At 37.8% G+C, this 27836-nt stretch overlaps 1 protein-coding gene across 1 annotated transcript in view; it reads left to right on the forward strand.

Annotated features, from left to right (window-relative positions):
• Positions 1-27836, forward strand: part of MMS22L (MMS22 like, DNA repair protein) — an 89042-nt gene that overhangs the window by 38398 nt on the left and 22808 nt on the right. Inside the window, exons 15-16 of the mRNA XM_071741288.1 lie at positions 23156-23346; positions 25730-25880. Of these exons, the coding sequence (XP_071597389.1) occupies positions 23156-23346; positions 25730-25880 (342 nt within the window). The remainder of the gene's footprint in view (positions 1-23155; positions 23347-25729; positions 25881-27836) is intronic.

Consider the following 27836-nt stretch of genomic DNA (forward strand, 5'->3'; position numbering starts at 1 on the left):
TGGGATGGTTTTGCTTGTGATGAAATTTCCGCTGGGATGTAGAACAGCCTCCAGTGTACCTGTTTCTGGGTATTGTAACAAAAAAGAAATAGAAAAGACAACAGCAGCCTTACAAGTACAGTTTTACTGTAAAGTGGTGCTGTGAGTCTATAGGAATGAGAGAAGTTTTTCATAAAGAAAATAGTGTTAGGCTTCAGTGTTATCTTCGAACTATCTGTGCTTGATGTTATCACTTTAGAACACTGAAAATGAGGAACTGCTAAGTACAGCTAGTTGTAGTAGATCAAAATGAAGAGTTAAGAGTTTGTCTCTGTGGTCAGAAGTTACAGGGCATTTCTCTGCTCAAATAGGGAGCAGAACCAGAATTTAAAACTACCTTGGTATTTTGACAAATAGTGCTTTTGAAAAATAATGAAATTTGAAAAGAAAAATTGTAATATACACAATACTTAGTGTGGCAACCATGCTGTCAAAGTTTGGAGAGGTAGTATGTACTCTGAGGTGAGAGAAACAAAGGGAATACCCACACCCAGAGGTGGTTGAATCCAGGTAGCTGCCACGGCTGTTACCCCATCAGCCCAACCTGCCCTTGCTTGTGGACTTTGCTGTCTGCTCAGCACAGATGCTATTTTGTCCCTGGATATTTTGTCTCTGGAGTAGCACAGTTTCTGCCTCTTGTATGGAGGGAAACCAAGTCATGGATGTTGTTTCCAGTAGATTCCCTTGTACCTTGAAATGGAAGTAGAGAGGGTACTTGTGTTTGGACCACTGTTTCATGGATATTTATTCACATCAATTTGTAAGGGAGTAGTGGCTGTAAGAACAATTACTGGAAATGTCATTGATAACTGTCCATTGGCTATATCTTGTAACAGTGATATTCTTTAATACACACAGCATGTATAGTAGAGAGCAGGTCTTGATGTGACTCTGCCCAAGAAAAAATAAATTTATTTAAATGTCACTGTGGAGTGTGTTCATAAAACTTCTGCAGGTTAAAGGAGCTGCTTACTCTGACTTTAGCTGTAGTTCTGTATGTCAGTTTACAATACATGTATGAATAAATCGAAAATTTAAGGGAGCCACAAAAGTGAATAATGAGAGTAGGAAGTTTGTAGAAGTTTGGCAGAACTGATTTTAGGTACTAAAGGTTGAAGGGAGACAGGCTAGAAGTTATCCAATATGTAAAAGAACATGTCAAAGAAGATAAGTTTCTGTTGTTTTCCATGCCAGTGAAGAAGGAATTGGCTTAGTTCAGGGCAGAAGTTTAGTGTGGTTAGAGTAGGCTGCAATGTCAGCACTCTGGTAGGCTGCAAGAGAGAGTTGTGGAATTTAATTTTTTTACTTTTTAGACAATGCATTAGACGAACATTTTCCAGGGGGAATCTTTGTAAGATTACCAGTCTGCTGAGACGAACCCCTAAATGACTCTTGAGATGCAGTACGGCCCTTGGCTTCTGTTTCTCTGCTTTTTTCTGTGCTTTTTTCTGTTTCTGTTCGAGGAGTGCTCAATGCAGCTGGTGATTGATTAGTAAGGCTATTTCCTGAACAGTATTCTGTGCTTTTCCTTAGAGAACAAAAACTTGGTCAAATCAGCAGGTAAAGAACCTACACCTGAAATTATAATCTGCCTTAAAATTTAACTTTGTAAATCTTTAATTATTTTTGTTTTGTAGTATCTGTACTCTTTTTAATTTCCCCTTTCTGATAGGGAGGCAAAAAGCTGACCCTGTATTAGACCAGTTCTTGGTATTTCTGGGGTGAGAGCGTGAGGCTGGCTCCTCCTGTGTGCATGCACAAGGGCTCCACTGAAGAGGGTGCTGCAGTGGTTGTGTGTTCAAGTCTTGAAATCTGTCTAGAAAACAGCTTTAAAAATGCTTTTTTAGGCATTTTCTAAAGAAGGGTAATGTCACATTAATACTGGGCATGTACGTCTGCCTTGTCATGTTTTATTTGGCTTGGAGCAAGTCCCAAGTGCCATTAATCACCAATGCCCAAATGCTCCAGCTTTTTTTTTGCAGTTGTATTAAACCAGGGACAGTGAAAACGTGCCTAATGTGAAATGAGCCTGAAATAGCAGGCTGCCCCCTTCTCCTTAAAAACAAAATGGGAAGACTAGTGCATAATATACAACGTGTACATTCTGTATCATCTGATGTTCTTATGGGTGTCCCTTCCTGATGATGTTATTGGAAGAAGTAGGGAGAGAAAAGGGAAAACCAGTTTGTGGTTTACTCGGTTCTCTGTTAAAAGCTGAAGGTACTGTCTATTCTCTCCTTTTTCACAACCAGAAAGCCCTGTTTAACTCTAATCAGGGTTAATTAAAGCCTTAGGGCAATGCTGAGACCCTGCCAAAGGCCGGAAGGTACAGACATAATCAAGGCTGTAGGGAAATAGGTAACCGTGGGCTTGTTGCAGGCTCTGGTAATACATCTGTACTAATTCTTTATAAAAATACGCAACTGAACTTTTTTGTTTATTATTTGGTCAGATAGTTCTGTTCATTTATTAATTTCTGACACACAAAGAGTGTCATGAAGTCTCTGGTTTACTGTGTGTGCTTGCAAATCCACGTTGAGAATCAGAAACCTCCTGGTTCCTCTGTAGGGTAAGGCAGGGGCTACAGAGGCAGCCACGGCAGCCATTACGCACACAGCAGGAGCCTTTGCTGCAGCTGGGGGATTCGTGTCATCTTTTATTGAGGGGCAGGAGAAGGGAGGAACAAGCAAGTACATATGTTCTTGCCATGCCAGTGAGGTTTTCTTTTACTGCTTTTCTGCTGTCTCGTTTTCCTTAAAAAAAAAAAAAAAAAAAAAAAAAAAAAGTCAAGCATGACAATAAAGCAAATATTTTCACTGGTGTTATTTTCCAGGAAGGGAATATATTGATTAACTGTTGGTGATGTGTGTTTGAAAATATTTCAGTAAGTATTGCAGGTGTCTGCCTAAAATATTTTAAAGCTGCTACAGATTTGCTCCCATGGAATTCCTCCAGTTCACTCGACACAAATTCAAGGATATCCTACAGCAGTTTGGTTTGGGGAAAAAAATGTGATGTGTGTACGTGTTCAATGTGTTGCATGTACGTGGAGTTTTGTATTGGGTGGGAAATGACATCAGAAAGTAAAGCACTGTGATCATCTCTTAAATAATAATTAACTCTAGCACAGCCAGGATAATCCACATGTCATAAGGAAAGTGAATATTCAGGCAATCAGGGGATTTTGCAGTGTAATTATTAGACATTGGGGAGATGTGACCCTGTTTAGGGTAACAGGGAGCTGTGGTTAATTGATGTTAGAATAATCAAACTTTCTGGTTTATTATTCTGGGACCCTAGGCTTTGCAAGAAAATGTGTGCATGTGCTTAGAAAAAAACAAAACACAACCAACCAAATTAAAATATAAGCTGTACTGAATTAGTGCTATGATTGAAAAATGTTGAAAAATCATTTATACTGTCTGTAAATTGTCCTCATTTTACTTCACAGTGAAAATTCAATACATCTTTATCCAGAGTATTTGGTAAAAGTGTGTATTTTCCTAAGATCAAAAATGACTAGTTTTTTCAAAGTCATACTGGGAAATTGAAGGTGTTTTTTTCCTGCAGCCAAGAAATTTTTGTTGTTTCTTTCTTGAAAGAAAACCTTTGATGTGTGTACAGTCTGAGCACTACAACAGAGAAAACACAGTTGCTGCAGTCCCCCTTGAGCTTCATTGTCTTCTCTGAGTTTAGAACATGAGGAAGTGAAGCAGAATTTCATTTCATTTGAGTTCATTATGAAAGGGCTTCAGCTGTGCTGCTGTGATACTGAACCTCTGGAATTTCTAATACTTCAACCTGCCCTCTGGAAGATTTGCAGATTAAGTATAACATCTCTACTGTCTCTTACTGAAAGTTTTTTCTCTCGCTCTTTTTTTCTCCTCTCTTTTCCTCTCTTCCTTTAAACAGAATAATTTCTGAAAACTCTTCAGCAATGCTATCTCCATGTAAATTAATACTGTAAATTGTGCTGCTAGTGAGGGTGGAAGGAGTAGTAAGAGTGGGTGGGGGGAGAGAAGAATTAAAATCATTCCAATAAATGGTTTAATTTATGCCTCAGCAGTTAAGCATGCTCCTGGTTAACAGAAATACCCTTCAGCTACACAGGATTTGGGAGGGTTGGAGGGCACTCATTTGCACATAAATAGCCATTAACTGATAAATTCCCAAAGGTCTCCTGTTGCATGCTAGTGGTTCTGACCTACTTAGCTAGCTTAAATTTGTTTTACAGAATTATTATAATTCCATCCTTGGTACTTAAACTTTGTGATTAATGCATGCCTCACAATACAATTAAAGTATAATTACACAGTTTTACAGTTTGCTATCATGGTGTTATTATTATTACAAAGAGCTGGATTTTGCAAATATTAGAAGAATTAGGGTTCTGATACCCATCACTTTGCTGTTATTAAGTGATTATGTTAAATGGGACCCCTTTATGTCTGAAGAATGAAGTGGAGAGAGGGGAATCGTTAACTAACACATCAGATGGGTTCTAAGTGATTGAGGAAGAGATGTGTGGTGGGGTTTTTGTTTTTTTTCTTTTACACATCTGTACACAAGAGGTGTAAATACCTTTTTGTTCATTTTTGCCAGCTGCCTATGACATGCTCTATCACATCTGTGCTTTAGTGCTTAAAAAAAGTTTTTAGTAAACATCTCGATAATCTGTTAAAAATCATTTACATGTGTAAAATGTTAGATTTGATTATGCATCCCTTTTTCTTACAGGTATAATTTTTTTTTTCCTACTCTTATTAAAAGCATCAACAGCCAGATTTGTGTAGTGCAGGAAGAGAGTGCAAAGATGATAAAGTACTTTCTTGAGCTTTCTAAACTCTGAGCAGTTGTCTGTGAGGTCCTCTGTCTTTTCAGTTTGTGAACATGAATGTACACGTTCTGGCTGTAAATAACAGTAAGTCACAAGCACTACTGCTTCTGCCTTAGCTGTATCAGTTACAGTGGCTACTGTTCATTTTACCAGCAGTGATCCAAGAATCAATAGTGTATACTTGTATGTGACCCTAAAATGCTGTACTACATAATTCTGCTTGCATTTTTTTGTTATTGTTTGGGGTTTGTTGTTTTTTGGGGTTGGTTTGCTTTTTTGTTTGGGCTTTTTTGCTGATGCAACTGCACCACAAAACTTGGGTCTTTCATAATTAAAAAAAAAAAGGCAAGTCAAGGGGCTGAAAAATGTTTTTAGTAGCATTTCCCTATGCCAATGTAGGTTACAAATCTAATTTTACGTTTGCTATCTGTGAATGTGTTGCATTGCAGACTTCACTGGTAGGAAATGGAGTGGTTGACACATTTTCTGAATTACACTCTCCATATCTCTTAATTACACTGTAACATTTTTTTCCCTGTAGCTGCACAGGAAAACTCCAAATGGTCTACAGAAATCAAATGTTGCACCCTCAAGTCTAATTTGATCCAGTGCTTTGGATTTCATCTTGGCTTCATTTAAAAAGACCTGTTGCTTTTGTGGTTTTCTGGTTTTGTGAAGTTGTGCTATTCATTTCTTTAACCATGAAACTATTTTGTCTTTTTAATTCCAAAGAACACAAAGAGTAAAAGGAAAATAGAAATCTTTTCCTTAGAACGACTCCTTTTGTATCTGTAATTTGACTCTATTTATGCTACTACAATGATATAATCTATGCTTACGCTATTATCATTTGCTGTCATTGAGCTCAGAAAACATTGGTCATTATTACTGATGCATGGAAGCACGTGAGCAGGTAGCCAGTAATTACACTTGGAATAATTCACTATATTTCAGTGCTTCCTACTTGAATATTCGTGAATTGGTTTTATTTCCAATCTTTAAAAAAAATACTGCGGTGATGTGATTTAAATCATTTTCATGTGGCACAGCAAAAATGCAAAGGCACATTACCAGAAAGAAATGGTCAGCAATAAGAGCTGTTTTGCAAAGTTGGCTTGCAACAGCTACCACACTATGTGGAGAAAACAGTTATCCTGTAATAATAAGACTAATGAATTCAGAAATCCATTGATTGAACTGGCTGTGGGTAGATTATGTTCAGGCTTGCTTCAAGGAGAGGAATTTATGAAATGTTTGCCACATCCAGCAAGCACTGCTGCTATAATACAGCTGCCTCCTCAGTGGTTTGCTTTGATCCTGTGGAATGAAAGGACAGGAGGATCAGCTCAGGTCTAAATGAGATTACAGCTGGTTCGGCAGCTTATCTGGTCTAATGCCAACTAGTGTGGCTTTGCACGTCCTAAGGGGTTTACAACAGAAACTGTTTATTGAGTATCATCGGTTTACTCAACACAAGCAGGCTAATCCTTCCCAGCCTCAGCATGTTGTAGGATTGTGCATGAGCCAAACCAAAAGCTGGTGTAGCCACGGCCTCCAGAGCCCTTTGTCTCGCTTCATATTGATTTTTTTTACCTGTGTTAAAGACAGTAAAAAATAAAACAAATAGCCAGCCCTATTGTGAGCAAAAGGTTAATCCGACCTAAAATCTTACAAAAGCATCTTTTAACCCTAGAAGGGGTGGCAGCCTTTCTCTGACTTTTTACTCAGGGGATTTTCTAGTTTAAGGTTTTGAAGAGAAAAATAGGAAAAAGTGCTTAAACACTTAAGTCCTTGTGTCTTGTAAGTCTCTGAATTCTTTCAGCAGCAGCAGCATAGAAAACTTTAAACAGTTACTCCTGAGATAATTAACAATCTGTCATCTATCTGTGGTAGGTGATGCTGTGTAACAAGGACATGACATGCTGAATGTAGGCTGAGCAGTAGGAACTAGTTGGTGTCCCAGGTTTCATGCTGTTTTTTCACTGTAGTGGCTTTTAGGTAAAAATATCAGAAAATGCCTTGACCATCTGCCTTCTCAGATTTAAAAAAAAAAAAAATTTAAAAAAATCTGCTGCTAGTTTTTAAACCACATCCCTTTCTGTTTACATATGAAGCTCAATGGAATATTTCGTACAGTATTTTATTGAGCATGTTTCCTGTCTAAAGTGAGTTGTTTTTTTTTTTAAGATGTTACGTGTGTCAGAGTATTATAAATCATATGGGGTTTTTATAAAATAGGGAAAGAACAGATTAAACTTCAGGAAACCTTGTAGAGAAGTAGCTATACCTTTACACTGAAAGGAAACAAGTTATTGAATCTGTGCTTTTGGAATTACATAGGAATTTGTTAGTTGTATTTGTATACTGTGCATATTATTGACAGTAATGAAGTTCTGCCATGATGCAGGTAAGAGAATTTGGTGACGTGCCTATCTTACCTGTCATCAACTCCATGTGGCAGACTTAAACTGTTCTGAAGACTGTTGAATACTGTCTAAAAGAAGACAGCAGTAATCTGAGGATGAATAAAAGTTTTCTGTTCATTACACCTAAATGGACAATGTATATTTTAAGCTGTACATAAACAAAGAAGTTATAATGGGGGCATTATGAGTGTGGTCTGGGGAAACCGGTAAAATGATGTTTAAGATTAATGAAAGATTTTCTAATACTTTTTCTAATGCACAAATTATGTAGAATTTTAAAATGTAGCATTTTGTGTTTTATCAAATCTGTTCTTAAAGCAATAGGTTGCTCTCGTGTAGTATTACACTTTTAGCCCATTTGAAGATAAAAGCTATTGGTGATTGCTTAAAGCCTCTTTGTTCAATCATCTGAGCAGTGCAAACCAAAGCATTTTGTCAGACAGTGAGAAGTTTTGCCTGCATAACGCTTCCCACACACACAGGTCACCAAATAAATTACGTGCAAGGTTTTACAGCGTAGCTGGTGCTGGAAGTTAAATGGATGCCCGGTGGTAGAACTCGTAAAACATTTTCCTGTTAACACAACCAGGCAGAATTGACATTGTTGATGGTAGCTTTGATCTAATAAACTATCAGTTCTAACAGTGATTTTTACTGTGTTTCACGGGGGATGATGATTCAAGTTTAGCAAGCCTACTGTCCTACTTGAGTGACAGAAAATTAGCTCTGTTCTCTGTATTGCCAAATGTTTAGAACAATGTTGGTGGGGGATGTTTGTACCTAAAGTAATCTCCTTCGCTAAAAAAGATGTATTACACAAACAGCATCCTTTGACACAACAGATAATCCATAAAGAACAAAATTGATTTTTCAGAAAGGAAATAAAATACTCTGCTTTGGAATTTGGAAACAAGTTACTTCATTATCTCGAGGACAAGTTTGCCTGCCTCCCAAAATCTGTTTTATCTTTTGGAGAGAGAGATTTTCCTAAACCACTTACAGTATATGACTCCCAGCAGGTTGCTAGAAAGTATCCATATGCATATAGCGTTTGATTTTCTGCAAAGGCAGCAAGAGAAGCTGGAGCAGGAGATTTCATTTTGAAAAACAAAAGCTTCACTTGAACTACAGCTCCTCTCTCTGTTGCAGTCTTGTTTTAAATTTAGAGACATGCAGAAAACTTGCAGTATTTTCTCAGGCTTCCAACCTGAAAAATAAGGTTGACATGATAGTAATGAAGTGTTACACCTGTAATGGTAAGACAGGACTGTTACAGGAAATTATATTCAGAATGTCTAAAGAGAGAACTGTGGGCAGTAATACTTCTAGTTTTTATTTTCAGTATTTGGGGTTTATATTTATACTGTTCTTTACCTCCCCTCGGGACTTTGTGTAGTTGTGCTCCAAGTCCACTTCACATCTCCCAGTCAGATCAGAAAATTTCAATTGAGATTGCACCAACTCAACTTCTGAATTTCTGCAGCCAAAATGGTTATTTTACCAGTTCCTCTCTTTTCTTGGTACTTGAGTCTGGGTGAGAACATGCTCAGTGAGAGAAACTGCATTTCTAAAGCTGTGCTACAAAGAGAAAGCATTTCAGGGATGTGGTGAAGTTGACCTCAGTGAATTTGTTTCAAGTAATTTGCCAAACTTTGATTTTTAGTTTTTTTCAGCGCATGGCTAAGAAGAATTCTAACCATCTTCACATGGCCATAAATGTACTATCATATCTATCAAATTGTAAGCTTTTCCAAAGTGATCTCTATACTTATTTGTTTGAGTGAAACCGTGAGCTTACACATAGATCCACTTCAGTACAGTGTGTCTGTTCCCCAGTGTAGGGAGCCTATCAGCACTGGGAGCCTATTAAAGTAATGTGCTCTAAATTGTAAGGAACTACCCTTTTAGGGTCAGCTTGTTAAGCTTCAAATTTATTTATTTTTGTAGGCGACCTGACTGTCAAAAAATACTTTGTAAAAGTGTAAACAATAAATTACAGAAGATATGAAACAGTCTCATTATTATACTCCTCTGTCAACTGGTGTTGTCCTGATCTCAGAGTCCCATGGAAGAGTTAAAGGCAGGATTTTGGAAACGATTGTACCTAAAACTGGATTTCAGTACTGGCCTTTCAGTACCGGTTGATTGGCATTCCATTCACACTGCATAGCAACTATTTCTCATGGAATTCTTTTTGCAAACAAAAGACAGTAAGGAACTGGAAAAAAGGCCTATCTTGTAGAAATTTAGAAAATTGTTGTACCAGAGTCTGGGTCCATGTTTAGCTATAGACTGCTGCATTTCATTGAAGTGTATTCACTTCATATGTGAAGTGAATTTCAAGGATAAAAGTTTTGCAGAATGTTCCTATATTGGAACAAGTTTCTAGGGTTGTCAAATTTCCCTCCTTGGGGAAGGTGGGCTTTGCTTTGAGGAAGAGTTGGTCCGGATGACCTCCAGAGTTCTCTTCCAAGTTGGATTTTGTTATCTCTTAATAAAAAAGAAACCTAAAAATCAACCCACCAAACTTACAATATCTAGAAGATGACAATTTTTAGAAGTTTTGCTGTAACAGAAGAGTGTTTTAAAAGATGCCTGGTTACAATCTGCAGTTTGCTAATATATTACTGATATGACTGAAATCAGAAGCACTTGTTTTTTTCACTCAGTATTTCTACTTCATTTCAGTTTCTCGTATAAACTGCCATTCTGTATCTCACTACAAGTTATATTCATGTATGATTAATTTTATAATGATGTGGAAGGCTTCCATATATCTTCATCAGTGGTTTGAGCCCAAAATGTGCCTTTGCTACAAAGAAGGCTTATGGTATCCTGGGCTGTCTTAGGCAATGAATGACTGGCACATGGAGGGAGGTGATCCTTTCCCTCTGCTCAGACTTGGTGAGGCCACACTGTGTCCTGTTCTGGGCTCCCCACTCCCAGAGGGACATGGACACGCTGGGAAGAACCCAGTAAACTGCTACGAAGATGATGTAGGGGCTGGAGCATCTCTCCCTTCAGGAAAAGCTGAGGGAGCTGGGACTCCTCAGCCTGGAGCAACAGTTCAGGAAGGGATCTTCATCAATGCATTGAAAGACCTGAAGAGAGGATGCAAGGAGGAAGAGAGACAGACTCTTTTCTTTAATGCCCCATGGCAGGGCCAGAGGCAATGAGCACAAACTGAGACACAGGAGGTTTCCCCTGAACACCTTTTTTATTGTGACCAGGTACTGGCATGAGTTGTCCAGGGAGGTTGTAGAGTGTCCATTCCTGGAGATACTCAGAAGATGGCTGGACATGATCCTGGGCAACCAGCTATAGGTGACCCTGCTTGAGCAGGGATGTTGGACTACGTGACCTGTAAAGATTCCTTCCAACCTGCAATTCTCAGATTTCTCAGTAGGAATGGAGAACATGGGTTTTGTACACAAGGGGCAGGACTGTTGCATATAATACCAGGATATTATTTTGTGTTTGGCATCTTTTTAGAACTTTGAAAGCAAAGTGCTCACTTAAAAGGCCTTGTCAGGGATGAGTGGATCTTGGTTTTGAGTACTTTGAAGAAGGGTGATTGTTAACAGGAAGCAAATCCTGCTAAGTCAGCTAATTTGCTGTGACCCTTGAGTTCCTGATAGTAATTCCATCCTGCTCCACTGGCAAGAAGGAAGAGCTGTCATGTACAGTTGTTACAAATGATCTTGTGTAACAGCAGTGATTTGCTCTCTCCAGCTGAAAAACATAACAGCTAATACTGCCTGTTCCCTAGATGACAGGTACTAGCATTTATGCTCCTAATAAGCTATGAACTTGAATAAAGATCATTTGAAGTGATCTAGACTTCCTGTTCTTTCAAATTTTAAGTACTTTGGAAAAAAACAAATTTAGGCTCATTTACAAAAAATGAAATTATGTCCCTATAATTTAATGTTACAGAAATGTAATTATGAAGATTTTATATTGAAGATGACCTCTATTTAATACAAGCAAATGAACAAACCCCTCAAAACCAAAGGGTGAAGTGTCTTGCATTCAGGGCTGAGCACAGAGCTCCCAATGACTCCAGCAGGTCCCCCTCTTCCCCATCAATGGTTGATATTCTGTTTTCATTTTAAACTCTAATTGGGTGAGGTGATGTGCCTGCAGAACCTGTCCTCATGACTGAGTGTCTGCCTCTGGTCAAGAAAACATTTCAATCCTGTGATAAACGTATTTTGAATCCCATGGTGGGAAGCCTTGGCTTTTATGGGTCAGATTATGAGGGTCAAAGCTCAATTACAGATCTGAGAGGACTTTTGCAAAACAGCATGGTAGAGCCTGAGACACATGCACTGTTTTGACATTTTGCCTGAGTATGGGACTTTATTTGGCGGGGGGGTTCTCTTATTTTGATCAAAGCTAACTGTAATGTTAGTCTGATTGCTATTCAAATAAGACTTTTAAGAGTAGAAGTAGAGATAATTTGAAGTCTGTGAAATGTCAATGATTTAGAAATACTACGTTCAATTTAGATAGGGGTTATAGATGTACATGAGTTAGAAAAGGGGAAAACAACAGGTTGAGACAGTAACAGTTTCAAATGCTCCCTCTCTATATTTTGGGCGGGTTTTTTTCTCTTTGTTCTTTCAGAGAAAGTCTGAATCTGACCTATGCTGAAAAGCTGCATAAACAAACTAAATGTCTTTTTAAGTTTTGGTTTTTTTCTGTGGTGGTTCTCCTAAGAACTGAGCACAGACTCTACCTGTTGGAATCAATAGGACAGCTCTTGGTGCCTTGGCCGGTGCAGAACCAAGCATAGGGTTTGCTTTGCTGCATCTGTGAGCAGCTGAGCCCTGCTGCTGGAGTGAGCACCTGGACTGACTCCCCAAAGGCTTGAGTTTTTGGGTAGCAGAGGGTCACTTTTGTCTGTCTGTGTGTTTCAGTTTATACTTTGTATTAAGGACACAAAAAACACTGCAGTCTTACCATATGCCTGCATAGTAGAGAGAAGCTAACATGGCTGAATGCCAGTGAAGGTAATGTAGGGAAATTGGAGTTGGTTTCAAATTAACTGTCTGGTTTTCCCAAGATTTTTCCACGAGGTGAAATGTGAACTAGTTGCACTGCATGGATGCAAGTTGTGTTGTCTTTGCTGCTCTTGAAACATGATCTTAGTTAAATGTGGTTAGGAAAAGACAACAGCTCCCTGGCACAAATTTGCTCGGTTGGCTGAAGCAGGTGTAATATTCCCTCCCATCAGACTTAGCCAGAGCAGGCTAGAGCTTTGTTTCTTGCATTAAAGTTATGGTCATAACGACTTGTCTTTTCAGTGACATAGTAAAACCCTTTGAGAACAGTTAGGGATAAAGTGCTAACTTACATTCTGCAGCTCTGAATATTTGCCTTTTCTGTACCTTTGTGTTTTAGGTTTGTGTGTCTGTTCTTGTTAATATCTTTACTTTGTCTTTGAATATAGTAAAGATGCTGGGGATTTCTTTTGCTCCCTGTATATTTTAAAAGTATTACTGAACACACACAACATGCTGTCACAGTGAACACAGGGTTCTCTATTACTGTGCTTAGCTATAGAGAGGATTATATTAAACTCTGTAACCTTGCTGAAGCCCCTTTGTACATTGCTGCTATATTGATAATCTTCACATGATTCAGCTGCAGTTGAAAACCTTTTATTCACAGCATTAACACTTTCCCTTCCAGTGAGGATGAAAATCTCTGGTATCAGGAGATGAACTCTCTGATGTGCAGATAATTTATTATTTTTTTTAATTAGTGTGTCCCTGCAGATGTTGCCTTGGACAATTCTTTACCCGGACATACACAGAGAATACTCATCAAGTCTAACCATTCCTTCATCCTGTTGATGAAGGAACTAGTGGTTAACTAAGGGACTGTTAATGCTCTCTGATTGCTTTCAAAGTAGTGAATGCTTTAGGAAAATACTTGTGTTGTAAAAGAAATCCCTAATATTTCAGAGTAATAAAGAAAAAAACATTTTCCTAGTATGCTGCATCTAAAAAGAAACAGTATTACCTATGTGTCAGTAGATGGAAGAAAAAATATGTGTTAACATTTTGTATCTGTGATGAATGCAGACCTGTTAATGAACAGCTTTCCTCTAAAATATAAAGCTAAATGCATGGAACATCATTGGAATTTATTGCCCCATCTTCAATATTGTGCATTCTAGAATTGCAACTTTGTTGACACTCGGTTTGCCTTTCTTTAAAGAAATCCAGTCAGTTAAGAAAAATTTCAATCTTGATTTCATTTTTCTTTGTTAATAACTTTATTTCATGCTAGTTCTTTTCCACATACTTGCTATTTCTTGTAGTTTAATAAGAAGTGGTTTAGGTAGACTACTACGGGCCCGTTTCTTCTTATATTTAAGACCTTCATCAAGCAACTGGTGGAAAATTATTCCAAGTATTCATATGACAGCTTTCACTTGCATCTCAGGATTCTAGCATCTCTTTGGCTCAGGTAATTGCAAGTCTCACTGCATCTGCAGTTGTCTGGGAGAGTCAGAAGGACAGGACAGGCTGATCATAACACAGTCCAGGTCTCTCTTCTGGCATACAGTGCATGGGGGAAAGGTCGCTGAGGAAGATGCGATGAAAGAAGTGGTACTATAGAGGAGGGAGAGCTGGATGTGCTTGTTTCACTTCTGTTTTGGTTTGCTTCTTTTTTTTAATTTATTTTCTGAGTTAAACTTTTCAGCTGTTACTGTCAGTCCACTTCCTAATTTGAAGGATTTCCACATTTCTTTCTGCAACTGCACAAGTTTTAAAATAGCCTTTTTTACCTCTTGTCTCTGCCTAGTTTGGTGGCATCCTGGGAATTTTACTGCTCTCCAATAAAGGGCTGGACTGTTCAGGCTAGAACTAATTTGACCTTAGTGCAACTTTTGCCTTCCAGTACAAAAAAGAGGAAAGGAGTATATGTGAATTACACCTAGATGCTGAGTTTGAAAACTTTCAAGTGGATTAGGTCATGGTTGCATTTGACAATTTTAGTGATTCCTTGCTTGGGAAAATGGATGCTTATCATATATCCTGACATAACATATTAGTGTTTCTTATTCCTGTGGAAAAGACTGTCTTAAAATCTTAGATTTCCAGTTCACTTTTTTTTTGATCTGCATGCTGTTGGTACTTTTACATTTGAAGAATTTAGTGAAAAGCATAGATATACCAAATTCTTCTGTATTACTTTCAGACAAAGAGCAACATTTACTGTAGCATACTTCTCTATTGAAGTAGCTGCCAAGCTATGTATTATAGCATCTGTTGCTAAAAAAAAAAAAAATTAAAAAAAAAAAAAATGCTAGGGACATTGACTTCAGTTGGAATAGTAAATGTTTTCCGTTTTTGTTTATGGTAGGGTCAATTGCAGTGGTTGTTTTATGATTATTTTTTGTTTGCTTTTTTTGTATTTTTCTTTGGTTGGGTTTCTTTTTGGCTGGTTTTGGTTGGGTTTTTTTGTAATATGACCTTAAACTTGGAAAGCCTTATGAAGTGTGCAAAAGGTAAAAATGTTATGTCAAAATGTAATGTAATCAAATTCTTTTAATTGGGCACTTGATACACTTGCTTGTAGAACATACAGTAAAAAAACACTAGCAAAACCCAAACCACACCCAAACATAGTAGAAAATATAATTACTTGTGAACATATTAAAAATAATAATAACAAGAGCTAGAATCCCTGTCTGTTGATAGAATAATTGTTTAATTACTGACAACTTTCATTGTCTGTACTAATGCACACACTGGTAATGTGAGAAAATATTGCAGCTGCTGTACTTGCATTATAACATTTAAAAGCATTTGCCACGTTTTTTCCACTTTAAAGTTATAGAGAATAGCTCAAGTAATTTCTGGGAAACAAAGCTTGACTTTAGGCTTCATACCACTAAAAAGAAAAAAAGTAGCTGTTTAAGGTGGTTAACTGTTCTTAAAATATTTGTCTTCAGTGAACTTGGTAATTTCCTGAGTAGCTTTAGTAATGCGTATGGATCATTTAGTTTAAGGTATTTTCTGTTGATATTATTTAAGTTGGGAAGGTGACCCTGAGCTAAATTGCAATGTGTGATTTGAGTGCCCATGGGATGCCCTTCATTGGTTTGATTGGGGGAAATTATCTGGATTTCTAATGTACTTTAATTACTCTGCTTACATAAATTGTCACATTACAAGCTTCTTAACTGTTGAGTCTGTTCTGTCAATGATCCATCAACAATAGGAATATACTCGGCCCTTCCTCTGAGATTTGGAGACTTATTCCATCAATGAAAGAATTGGAATGGTTCTGTTTAAACCCACTGTATCTTCAACAGGAAAAACTGGGATCTGCTTCTACTCAGGCAACAGCTGATGTGTGGTAAATTGAAAGGATCTGTATCCCTTTTTGTTTTGTTAATAGGCATTTTTTCAATTAAGGAAATAATGCATAATAAGTTTTAGGATTTTTAGGGGCAATGTTTTCCTGATGTGTGTTTAGAAAAAATAAACTAGTATGGTCAGGAGGTTTGGCTGGAGGAAGGTGGAGTATCTTTCAGCAGTGAGTAGCTAAGGTTTTACAGACAAGCTGTTCTAATTTAAATGTATGTCTTACAGCCTAAGTGAGATGCCCTGGTATTTTTATTTATCTCTCCCTATGTGTATATATATGTGTCTACACATCTATAAATAAGTCTGAAGCACCTCAGTCCCAGAGTATTGTAGTGATTTAGGCCTCTCTTGACCACCTCAGCATCTTGTTTGGCACCCACAGCATGTGTATCTTATAAAACAAACCACTCTTGCTTCCTACGTGGGACTGCTTGCCAGTGGAAAGTATGAAGTGAAGGACTGAATCCAGTGTGTGTCTAGTGGGTTCAGAAACATCTGATTCAGTGTCTTGAAGAACAGAAATCTCTGTGCTTGAACTTGAAGCCCACTTCTGAAGATGCATCCTTAGACAGATTTGGTTCGGGTGTTTTCTTAACTTTTTTTTTTTTTTTTTTTTTTTTTTTTTTTTTTTCCTTCTAAATAACAGATGGTCTAAACAGTTCAATGTCTGTTACCTAGTGGTTAAGACATAATACAGGGAGGGAAAAGAAGTACCGTGTTCTCTAGCCCATGTTCTGGGATTTCATATTCTTATCCTTGACAGACTAATGTAAAACTTAAAATCCAGGAGCAGAGCCTGGTACCAAAAGTGGTCTATCAGAACTGGACCTTGGTGCCTTCCACCCTCAGGCTGCGTCTCATGGGTTGTTATATTTAAAAAAAAAAGTGTATTCCAAGTTTTAAAATTAAGGGAGCTACTGTTACACTTTGTGTGCAGCCTGCTTTTCTGGGTCTGAGTCAGTCATGTTTGTTTCTGAAACCCAGTAGCCTGAGACTGTAAGTTAGATGCACTGCTGAAGGCATTTGTGTAGCTGAATTGAAGGCACCTATTTCAACTTCCCAGTCAGAAGAGGAGGGTGTTCTGACTAACTGAGCAGTTTGAGAATTACAGTTCAGGGGTCTGAGATATGTTTGTACCCTGCTTTTTAACCACTGCATCCTTTTATCCCTTTGGATCTCATCCAACATCGATGTCACTTTCTGTCTGGTTCACATTGTTGTGCTTGATGAAGGCATGTTATAACATTGACATGTATGATGTTGTGCAAGCCTGTGCTCCAAAAAACATTGAGCACAAATGGGTGAATTTTAAAGCATTCTAAAACTTTAAAGCAATCCCTCTTCCCTTGTGGCTTTTTCCTATCTCATCACACCAATCAGTGATCATCATATGCATATACAGACAGGTATATTATTCAGACATCCTTTTTGCAATACATGCTTAAATATGCAGTTAATGTGGATTATTGAAGCAAATTAAGCTGAAGGAAGAACACTGAAACATGATTTAATGAATACTGATCTGATGGGGGGCATGTAAATGTTTGATAATACTGTATCTTGATTTTTCCAGTCAGCCATAAGCTCTGTGGTAGTGGTGATGCTATCAGTGTGGCTTACACTGTACTGACACTTTCATTATAAACTGTGGGATTGTTTTCATATGCTTCTTTTAATGGATGGGAAATATTTTTTTTCTTAAGTTTCTCATGTTAATTATTGTCCTGTGTTTTAATTCCAGAAAGAAGGGTTAAAATTCTTTGTTCTTCTGGGTTTTGAGTTTGGTATTTGTGTATCTCAAAACCTGAGAAAGCTGTTGCTCAAATATGAAGAAACTATATATATATATTCTTTGTATGTATATTGCAGATACAGAAACAAGTTGACAAATTCTGATTTGAGTTGGGATTACTTCTTCTATCTGGTTACTGTTGCAGTCGCACCAGTCTCAATACACTGGGTGCTATATAAAGGGATATAGAAAAGAAATTGTGTCTTGGAGTGCTTAGAAATGGATTTAAAAGAGGACTTTATTTTTTGATTCAGAGTTGTGTAGAATTGAAACACCTGCTTTCTGGGATGTTTCATAGAAACACCCTCAATGTGGAAGTGCCTGAAAGTCTGTAGGTTCCCTAACTACCCAAAACTGTGTCCTCAAAGACACTAAGGCTGTTTCCACAGACCATAGCTATTCATCAACCAACTCAAACACGTTAAGGCCATAAGTGAAATGTTTTAATACTTCCTAATTAAGTTGTTAGTACTAAACACACTGATCTCAGTGCAGAGAACTTGTGCTCAGAACTATGGGCAAAAGAAAGGAGGTTCACCTTTTTACACCTTAAGGGGTCACATTCACACTAGTGATGAGGAAGCCAAAAGCCTTTACTGTGAGATGCCTGAAACCCACATGTATGACTTTCCACCAGTCTTTATGCATGGTTAGTTTGGGGATTCTTGGAAGAGCTGGGCCATTGTGGAACCCCTGTGCAGCTGTGTGCCACTTCCGTGACTCCAGATCCATTTCATTTTCATAAATCTGCAGGTGTAAGTGAGATAGGATCATACAGTTGTTACTTGTACCTTGGTACTGCTCCGTAATACTGGATGAGAGCAGACTTGACTCCAGATGCAACTGTTTTGTCCTTACCTTTGTGAATGCCAGCATTATAATCCATACTTAAACAGGCTTTTCTTTTTTGATTATTTTGAAAAATGTGTAAAAGTGATTAGCTCACTCTAAAAATGTGGGTTTCTTCACACTGTGTTATAATTTATTGCTGTATAACAGGGTGTGACTTCAGAAATGTACTTATATTTTCTGGAAAACTGCATGTTTGTAGCACACACATAAAAAGTAAGTAAATGCTTATGGAAAAATTACAAAGTAGAAGTTGAACAAGTGAGCTTGTCAACATAGGAGTTGGTATCTGTATGGATCAATGAAATAAGTGCTATGTTTGCAGTTTTATATAATTATCATGTAACTAAGTGGTGTAATAGTCAACTAGTTGGAATACCTCTACTGGAGGTAGAAGGCATATGGAGGACACACAAGGATCTTTTTCAGCTTAATCTTGGACTAGTTACTAGAAATGTGTGTGGCTTCTGCCAGAACCTCACTTCCAGTTCTGGTTGGAAGAAACAGTTCTGGAGGAATGAAAGGAGTATTATGTTTTATGACATTCAAAGAAAGTGAAATTGGTTGAGTTACTTTGAACTGAATTCTAAAATGCTGCTTGGAAAACATTTTGCACTGCAGCAGTAGCACAAATTTCGAGTGTTATCATTTCACTGAGATTTGCACAACCACAAAAAATATACTGCCTCAATTTCTAAAGGAAAGCCCAATATTTTTGCCATGCAATAGAGCTATAGAATTTCTTTATATTGGCAAGTAGGAGGGGAAGGGAAGCACCTTTCTCTGTGAAATGGATTAGTATCAATATTGGCACTTTTATTTTGGATTTTATTTTAATGCCATCTTTATTGTGTAACTTGGTGCTCCTGTTCTCAGCAGAGACAAATATGCTTTTCATTCTGTTAATGTGGCTTTTCATTTTTGGGAGACCTTCATGCAATGTTTTTGTTGTGCACATTTCTGAATAGGTGACATCACCTCTGTGTCTGGGGTGTGTTGAGAGGATGTAAAGCTCTTCTGTCTTCTTCACTAAAATCAAAACTCTCACATATTGTCTCCTGCATCACCTGATCTCCATATCGCTTCGCTTCTGTATGCTGAAATCCTCCCAGCTACCCCACAGCTGAAGCAGCCTCAACTTCCCCCAGTTACTTCTCTTGGTGTTATCACCTCTTTGGCAAGGTGAAAATAGGACCAAGGTGCAATGCATTTGTTGTCAAAATACCAAAATGAGAAACTGTGTTGATAATTGTAGTGATACAAAAAGGAGAATGTTTGGAAGGGATGTCTCCTAATTCAAGTACTATTAAAGTTCCATTGATATTGAAAAAGAGAGCAGAAAGCCTCTGTTACATAGTTTTGGATCTGAGTGTCATGATGCTTTGTTTCATTTCACTTTGCATGAGTTTTCCTTGAAAGAACTGATGTTAGTAGTTGAAATTCTAAGCATCAAAGCCATTTATCATTTTCGAAATACTCATATATCTCTACGTAAGCTCTCCAGATTTATCCAAGGGTATTGTGGGTATCCAAGGGTCTTGCAGGTATTGTGTTTTAATTATTTATTTGTTTCAACATAAGAAGGTCATTCATTTTCTTTAAAAATACTTCCCTGAGCTTAATCTTGACTGTGCAGCTGAGTTCTGTGGATGCTGTGGGTGGCCTGGTGGAAAAAATCCGTGTCCATGCTTAGTTGCCTGTGAGCCCCTGAGGCTGATAGTATATGTCCCTGGCACTGCTGGTAGGAGGACAAAGGTCTTCTCTTGGTTTTATGGAGTTCTGAATTCTTGTAGATAGATGACATTGCAGTAGTAAGTCTGGGTGCCAATATGCAGCCCCAGTGTAGATTGTTCAAGTAGTGACTTGAGTTTGCATTATGCAGACAGAATTCTGCATTTTATGTGTTTTAGTTTTTCAGCTTGACCTGAGGTTTCACATCATTTTAGTAATCCAGGCTTGCAAAGCCATGGTTTATGCTTACAGAAGGATGGTTCATGATTAAAATATCTGCATCCAGATAAATGGCTGCAATTCCTGAGCCAGGTGTAGGATTTAGAAAATAATCCCACATGGTACTGCTATAACTGCATGCCCAGCAAAACCTCATTCAGGTAGCACAAACATTCCCTTCTTTTATAAACTCAGGGTTTATTTGATCTGATGATAAAATAAAAAAGCATGCCTCTTTTTTTATGGAAATAGGACATCCACAATTTAAAACAAGTAAAACCCACACCAAGTTATTACCATTGTAATGAGGCAACCGGTGGTTCCAGAGCTCTTAACAGAATGGAAAACTGCAGGTATATAGTTTCAGAAATTGAGTGATGTTTCATGGTATGCTAGTCTAGTGTTTAGAAAAAATGTGGGGACCTGAATAACAAATAAAACTGTATTTATCCATATTTTTAAAGAATTTTAAAAAATTGTTTGTTGGCAGAAGTAGCTGTCTGCTTCTGCTGCAGCACGTATTGATGCCCCATCGATTTTAAGCATTTACCTTATTGCAAGCATTTGTGTAGGTTACTATGAATAAACATAAATACTGATTTGTACGTGTTGTCCTTCCCCTGACACAGAGATATATTACCTTACTTTGGAAGTCTGTACACCCTTCTACTTTGCATAGATGGCTAAAGGAGATGCAAGGCACCCTTCTTGGGAGAGGCAATTTAGAGGAGAAAAAAAGGTCTTTGTGCCATTTTTAGTCTGGATGTAAGCAGGGCTGAATTTAGTCCCATTGTATTCTCATCACTATGAAGCATCTTGCTTTCCTTTCTTAACAAAATAAACAAAAAGGAAACGCCTTTATTTTTTTACTGATGAACTTTTTTTTAATGGGCAAAAATACAGCTTTAATTCGTTTTTTTACCCCTGCTTTTTACATTTTTTGTTGTTTGTCCTGTAGACTTCATTATTTCTGGACCCTTTTTCTCATCCAATTTTAATAGGGGATACTCCGAAAGTAGTATTGCTTGACGTTTTATGCTAATCTTCTATTTCAATTCATGTTGAGTTGGAGAATATGCCTAGTAAACAAAAATACCAACTGACTTACTGAATATCATCCTCTGTTTCTAAGCACTGATTGTTTTCACAGCATCCTTAAAGGGTAAGCTGTCTTCCTATCCAAGTATCTTGGCTGGGAAACTGAGGCTAACAAAGGCTGTGTGATTTGTGTGAAGCCGCAGAGAGAATAAATGTTGGGATTAGAATTCCTGGCTTCTGTTCCTGTGTTTGGACTCGCACTGTCTCTCAAAGAAATACTTGATTCCTCCTAATACTCCTTACCCTTCCATGTCTGTTAAATGTAGCCATTTGAAAAGTGCCTGGTACTCAATTCTCTCTCTGTCTGTCCTATTGAAACTAATGGATGCCTGCAGGCAGGCATAAGGTATCCTTACCTTTGACAGCCAGTATGTTTTATGTTTTAAATTATGTGTTAGGTAGAATTTTTGGATCCTAATTTGATATAATGAGATGCACTTCTAATATCAACCCTGGTATGGGAAGGCCTTGCAGCCAGCCTACTCTTTATTTAAAATTATTCCATTTCAGATGTCCTAATGAGTGCTGTGAGTTGTGTAATTCTTTCATAATTTTCCCACATTCCCAGAAGGGAACTAGAGTCGGGAGTTTTTTCTATTTTTGTTTTGGTTTATTTCAAATTAGGGTGAGCACAGAATAAAGATCTAGGGGAAGAGTTTTGTGAAACCCTTGGTATTGTAAGAAAGTCAATTAGGAAAAAAAATATTATGGTCTCCAAATGTTAGCGTTAAGGCAAGTCTGGATGCCTCTGCTGTTTGCCATTATCTTATAAATATCTTGACTCTGACTTTACAGTGCTGTTTATAGAATTTAATAAAGCAAACGTAATAATGCTGCCTGTGCTTTAATGCACAATCTCAATTGAGTTGACCAGAAGATAAATAGGAACAGGAATGATAGTGCGTTCCTACAGATTGTTTTTAATAAGCATGTTATTTAGTTGATCAGCCCAGTGCAGTAATGCCTCCTATCCTGCTCTGCTGGACAAATTTATTAATGCTTCCTTCTCCCCCCACCCCCCCCTCCCCATTTCTCTGAGAACATTGATTCCCTGCAGACATATCTCTATTAAACCTCTAGAAAGTCACAACTTCCAAATTAGATTAAGTAGCAGGAATGGTACTAGGAGAATCAAAGAAAATTGAGTGCGTTATTGAATTCATGCCACATTGTCTCAGGAAGAGATAGGAGTTATGTGTAGTGGTAACTTTTGTCCTTACTGTACTAACAAAGCTGTGGGCGTTGCTGTCAAACCTAATTGTCTGCAGCGCATCAGGATAAAATGAATCTTTTCTCTTATCTAAACTCGTACCTAGTGAGCTTTTACAAATGAGAAAGAGGCTTCAAAAGGAAGCTTTACAATTGATCAAAATCATTTGCCATTATTTGCTGTATACAACCCTGTCCTAAAAACCCTACTGACAAAAAAATTCTGAAAAGCATCTGGCTTTGGATTGTAAGCAGACTTGCTTGTCATGCTAGCAGTTGCAAAATGTAGATATTCATTTTAAAGCTGCCTATTTCTCATTTTGATCTGACATACTAAAAAGCATATAATTAATGGTTGACATTAGTAATTAACATTAACTTTATGGTGCTTAATATGCCATCACTCATCCATCAAATAACCGGTATGCATAATCTCTAGGTTTAAATTGCACAAAATGATCCATCAGTTCACAGGTTCTGCAGCTTGGAGTAGTTGTAAATGCGTTTTTAAAAGATGTGAATTTTTCATTTATTGAACGTAAACATTGTTTTTGTTCCTCCCTAGGAGTGTGCACAAACGTGTAAGCCAGGGACTTCAACCAGGGAACGCAGCCCCGGACGTGCAGCTCCTATTAGTGGCTAAAGAGCACCACCTTGCTGTCGCCACTGCTCTCTGGAGAAATTTCTTTCCCTATTTGAAGAGCCAGAGAATGTCACAGATGCCACCTTCCCCCCAGCTGGCTGATACAGCTGCAGGTTAGCATTGACCCTCCTCGTGACTGCCAGATTTGGTGCTGTTTTCTGGGTCACAAACTTTAAAGAATTTTGCTTTTTTTTTTTGGACAGTACTACTTTCATGCGGCCACTTAAATATGCATAAGTGCAATAAATAGATTCTATGCTAAATATTTTGACAAGAATAAATATTGTAGAGTTGAATTAGTTGATAGAACACGAACAGACTGAGAACTCAAAAGGGATTTGAAGCCACGTGAGCCTGACTTCCTTTTCTGTACTAGTCACAGATTATAATAGACCTTGCAAAGGTTACACAATAAAAATAAGAATGATATCTTTCACTGTATCTAGAATGTACATATTTTTGTAGAAATTTATTATAATTTTGCGTTGAATTATTCTTTTCATTATGGTTGTGATGAAAAATATATTTTACATTTAAAGGTGATTTCTAAAAGATTGGTTATGTGGCTTGCTTTTTGCTGACGTTTTACAGTCATGGTCATAAAAATGTATTTCATATTTCATTTAATTATTTACCTTGCTTTACACTGAAGGGTTTTAATCTTCAAGTATAGCATTCCATATATTTAATATATATATACATATATGTATATGTGAACTTTGGTGAGTCAGCATGATGGTCAAGAGAAAGAATCACAGTTTTATCTTTAACATCAGTAGCGAGCACTGCATTCTGTAGTTTAACTAAAATTTAGACAAGTGGGATATAAAATATTTTTTTTTTCCCCACCATGATGTGAATTGGGTGAAGTTATGAGCTCAGAAGAGCTGAGTTAGGAATAGGAAAGCTAAAGGACTTAATTTGAAGCAGCTCTGCAGTAGTTAGTGGGGAGCATTAACGAAGGAGGCAGCGTGGTCTGACACTGCTGAAGTGTATGGGAAACAGCAATACACATCAAAGGAGGAGGTTGTTAGTGTCAAAACTTTCATTCCTTTCCTACAGTGTCATAGCTTTTTATTTTACACTAACACAGTGAAATAGCAAGAAGAACAACCTATTATAAACTCTGCTTTGGAAGCAGGGGAGTGCAGTTGTGACCTGCTTTATAGAGATGTGTGAGGCAGTACTACAGAGGGGAGGCAAACCCTTCCCACGCTGTATGAGCTCCTTGCTTCAGAGGCTGCAGCCCAGAGGAGAGAGCATCTCTCGCAGCTCTCCTGCTCCCCCTGCCAGGCAGATAGCCTGGGACTCACATCAGCTTTTCTGCCTCCCGTTTCTCCCCCACCCAGCGCGATAACAATGCGATAATCTGGAGTAGGGCCGGCGCAAATTGCTTCCTCACCTGAGGCAGAGCTGGGGCTGTGTGACCTTTTTTATTCTTCGGCATGTGAGGAGACCTGAAGGCCTTCAGAGAGTAAGGGAGGCTGCCCCTGCACCATTAATTAAAATACCTTCAAGTGCCGTTTCTAAAAATTAGCCTTTTCTGTCTAATTGAAAGTCAGCTTATCAATGCCTGCAGTTATATAAATGATTATTTTAATAAATTGATACTACCTTCATGTTGGAGTTGGAATACTTGGGAGCTAGAGAGCCCCCTTTATTTCACCCCAAAGTCAGTTTTCCTGACTCATTTTATGCCTCCCGTTTCTTGCAACCTAAGAACTGCTCAGCATTTCAGATTATTTTCTTCCTGAGTTAAAATGCATCTGTCATTTGCAGAACGTGCTGTATTTTTTGTGCTGGCAGAGTTAGATAGAGATTCCACAGCAGGACTTAGAAAAGCAGCAAAACAGCCTCATTAACAAAAACTGCACCAAGTACTGTCCCAGTTTCTAGATCTGCAACTGTTCTATGAAGATCCTGGTTTTTTTTTCAGTTATAAGCTTGTCCATACTGCTTTATTTCCTTCTAGAGTAACTTCTGATACATGAAATTCTATTCTAAAAATAGGAGGGTGCCAGCTTTTACTAGTGAATTCTTTCCAGATACAGTTCTTTGCTGCAAGAAGTGTGTAAGAACAGCTAAACAAATAAATAAAACTCAACCCTGTAAAGCACGGTAATACTTGTACAAGGGAAGAAGTGGTGGATGGAGGCAAGAAAGGGAGGCCAGGAAGACAAAAACACAAGTTTTAAAGACAGGGTTTTTATTGCATAGGTCATGCAGTGCCTTCAGGTGGTTTCGTGTACATATTTAAAATTGCATATGTTTGGATCTGTTTTCCCTTCTTTACACTCAGTGTTTCACGATGACTTAACTCCTTGGGACAGAGAGTATATTTTAACACATGTGCAATGCTGTTAGAATAGCTGTCCAGTTTTAATTGAGATTTCTGGTACTGCACATTTTTAATATTTTTTCAATTTTTCTTAGTGGAACAGGGATGTACTGAGAGTTGGTTAACATGGTGCCATGTTTTTGTCTCTTTAAAATCAGGTTTCACTCTCTTAGCTCTGGATATACCCAGCAAAGCCCTATCAGATCTCCAGCCACAGCCTGTTCTATCAATGATGCAACTGTTTGGATGGGATGACATGGTGTGGCCTCAGCTGGTGTCAAGATATCTAAGTCACCTAATTCAAAACAGGTGAAAAATAGCAAGTGCTTCTTCTCCCAATACCTTCTCATTCTTTCATTAGAATTGTGAAAAATGTTGATTCAAACAATGATGTTTCTTTAAGATGGTCCAGATTCTTTTCATCTGTTAAAGTTCTAGGTTTCTTGAAATCTGGGACATTTCGTGGGGCATAGTGTTATTTGGATTACTTGGTTTTATATGTAAATACCTTAAGACACTCAAAATATGTCAGGAAGATAGTTAAGTATTTTGAAAAAGTTATTTGTCTTTTTATATAACAAACCAGTAATTGTTTCCATTGGAAACAGGTTATTTCTAACAGATTTTGGAAAATTAGGACCTAGACAATACCTTCAGAAAAGTACTTCAGTGAAGAGCAGGACTGCATCAAAGTGAAATGCTTGAACCCATAACCTGTTTCTTATTTGCATAGTTACAGACAACCACCCCTTCTATTGTTGCTACACTTGGTCGAAGTTGTTACAGATTGTCAAGGCAGTACCTGGAGCCCTGGCTGCACTTGAAGTTGGATAAAGTAACTTAGTAAATTTAAAAATTTCCAGTTAAAAGTACTGGTCTTATTGTTCTCCTACAATTTACACTTAACACCAAAACTTAAATCTTCTTGTAAAAAGTCAAGATACAACATTATCACAGAAATCTGAAGGTGCTATATAGTAAGTGTTTAAATATCTTGACTTGCAAATTAAAAAACTTCTGCAGGACACTTTGGCAAGCTCGAAACACTTTCTGAGTGCATAATGGTGTTGGTTTGTTTCAGGTTTCTGAGTACTAAATGAATGCTTTAAATTAAATGATAGCTTTAGAAAATCTATCACATTCCTATCTTTTGCATTCACAGAATCACAGAGTTGTTTAGGTTGGAAGAAACTCTTGAGATCTGTTAATCTGACTTGTCCAATGCTTCTGCTCAAGCAGAGTGAGCTAGAGCAGATTGTCCAGGAGTCTGTCAGAATTTTATATACCTGAAAAAATTTACTTGCTTGAAGTAGACTTCTGTGAACCTATGGTAGATGGATGGTGGTGGTGGTTGTTTTGGTATGTTTGGTTTTTGTTTTTTTTCTCCCTTACCTGAATTGGGCTTTGGAAGCAGGGGAGGTCAGAGATGAGAAAGAGGGAGTGTTTCTATGTCAGACTGAATTTGAAAGTGAAAAATGTTGCACATTTTTAGGGTGCACATTGTATAAAGGAGCATAGCTGTAAATCAGGATACAGTAAAGACTATTTCAGTGTGACTGGCAAAAATGAGACTGGGGTCTTCTTGCAGGGGGATGTTAAAATAAGTTAAGTTTAGTACCTCATGTCAGTTTGGAACTCCAGAGAGGAGCATTCAGTCCTGATTTGCCATGTTTCTCTGGTGTCGTCTTTATAGGGTGAGTTTGATGCAAGGTTGCAGGTACCTAGCACATGCAGAATGAAATAGGAGTTACAGGTATTAAGAAATACCTGCTTATAGTTTGAATTTTTTTTCTCTTCAGGTGAGATCAAGAAAACATTTTGATGCCTAAACTGGAATTTTTGGTATAATTTAGGTTGATTATTTTTAACCAATTCATTAAATAATCAAAATTCATTAAGCACCTGGCGTATTGTTATATATGAATCCTCACATACGTTGCTATGCTGACTGAGGCAACATTTACTGAATTTGGAAGCACTGCCAGAGCATTCCTGCTCCCAAGTATGTGTTTGGGAGCACAGTTGCATTATCAAGTTCAGAGCATGCACACATGGCTAATGCTGAGTTCCCCATGCAGCACTGCAACAATGATTCCATCTGAAAATGCACTCACTACTGGAGATAGCTACCTGGTGTATGGCATTTGAGAAGTTACAGCACTTGTGCAGGAATTTGGAAAACCCAAGTTAAGTGGGTTGTGCACTCTTGAGAGAATTCAAACCTTTAAATCCAAATACCAACTCAGAAAGCAGTGAGAGGATCTT

Source organism: Heliangelus exortis, chromosome 3, assembly GCF_036169615.1.
Source record: "Heliangelus exortis chromosome 3, bHelExo1.hap1, whole genome shotgun sequence".
NCBI lineage: Eukaryota > Metazoa > Chordata > Aves > Apodiformes > Trochilidae > Heliangelus > Heliangelus exortis.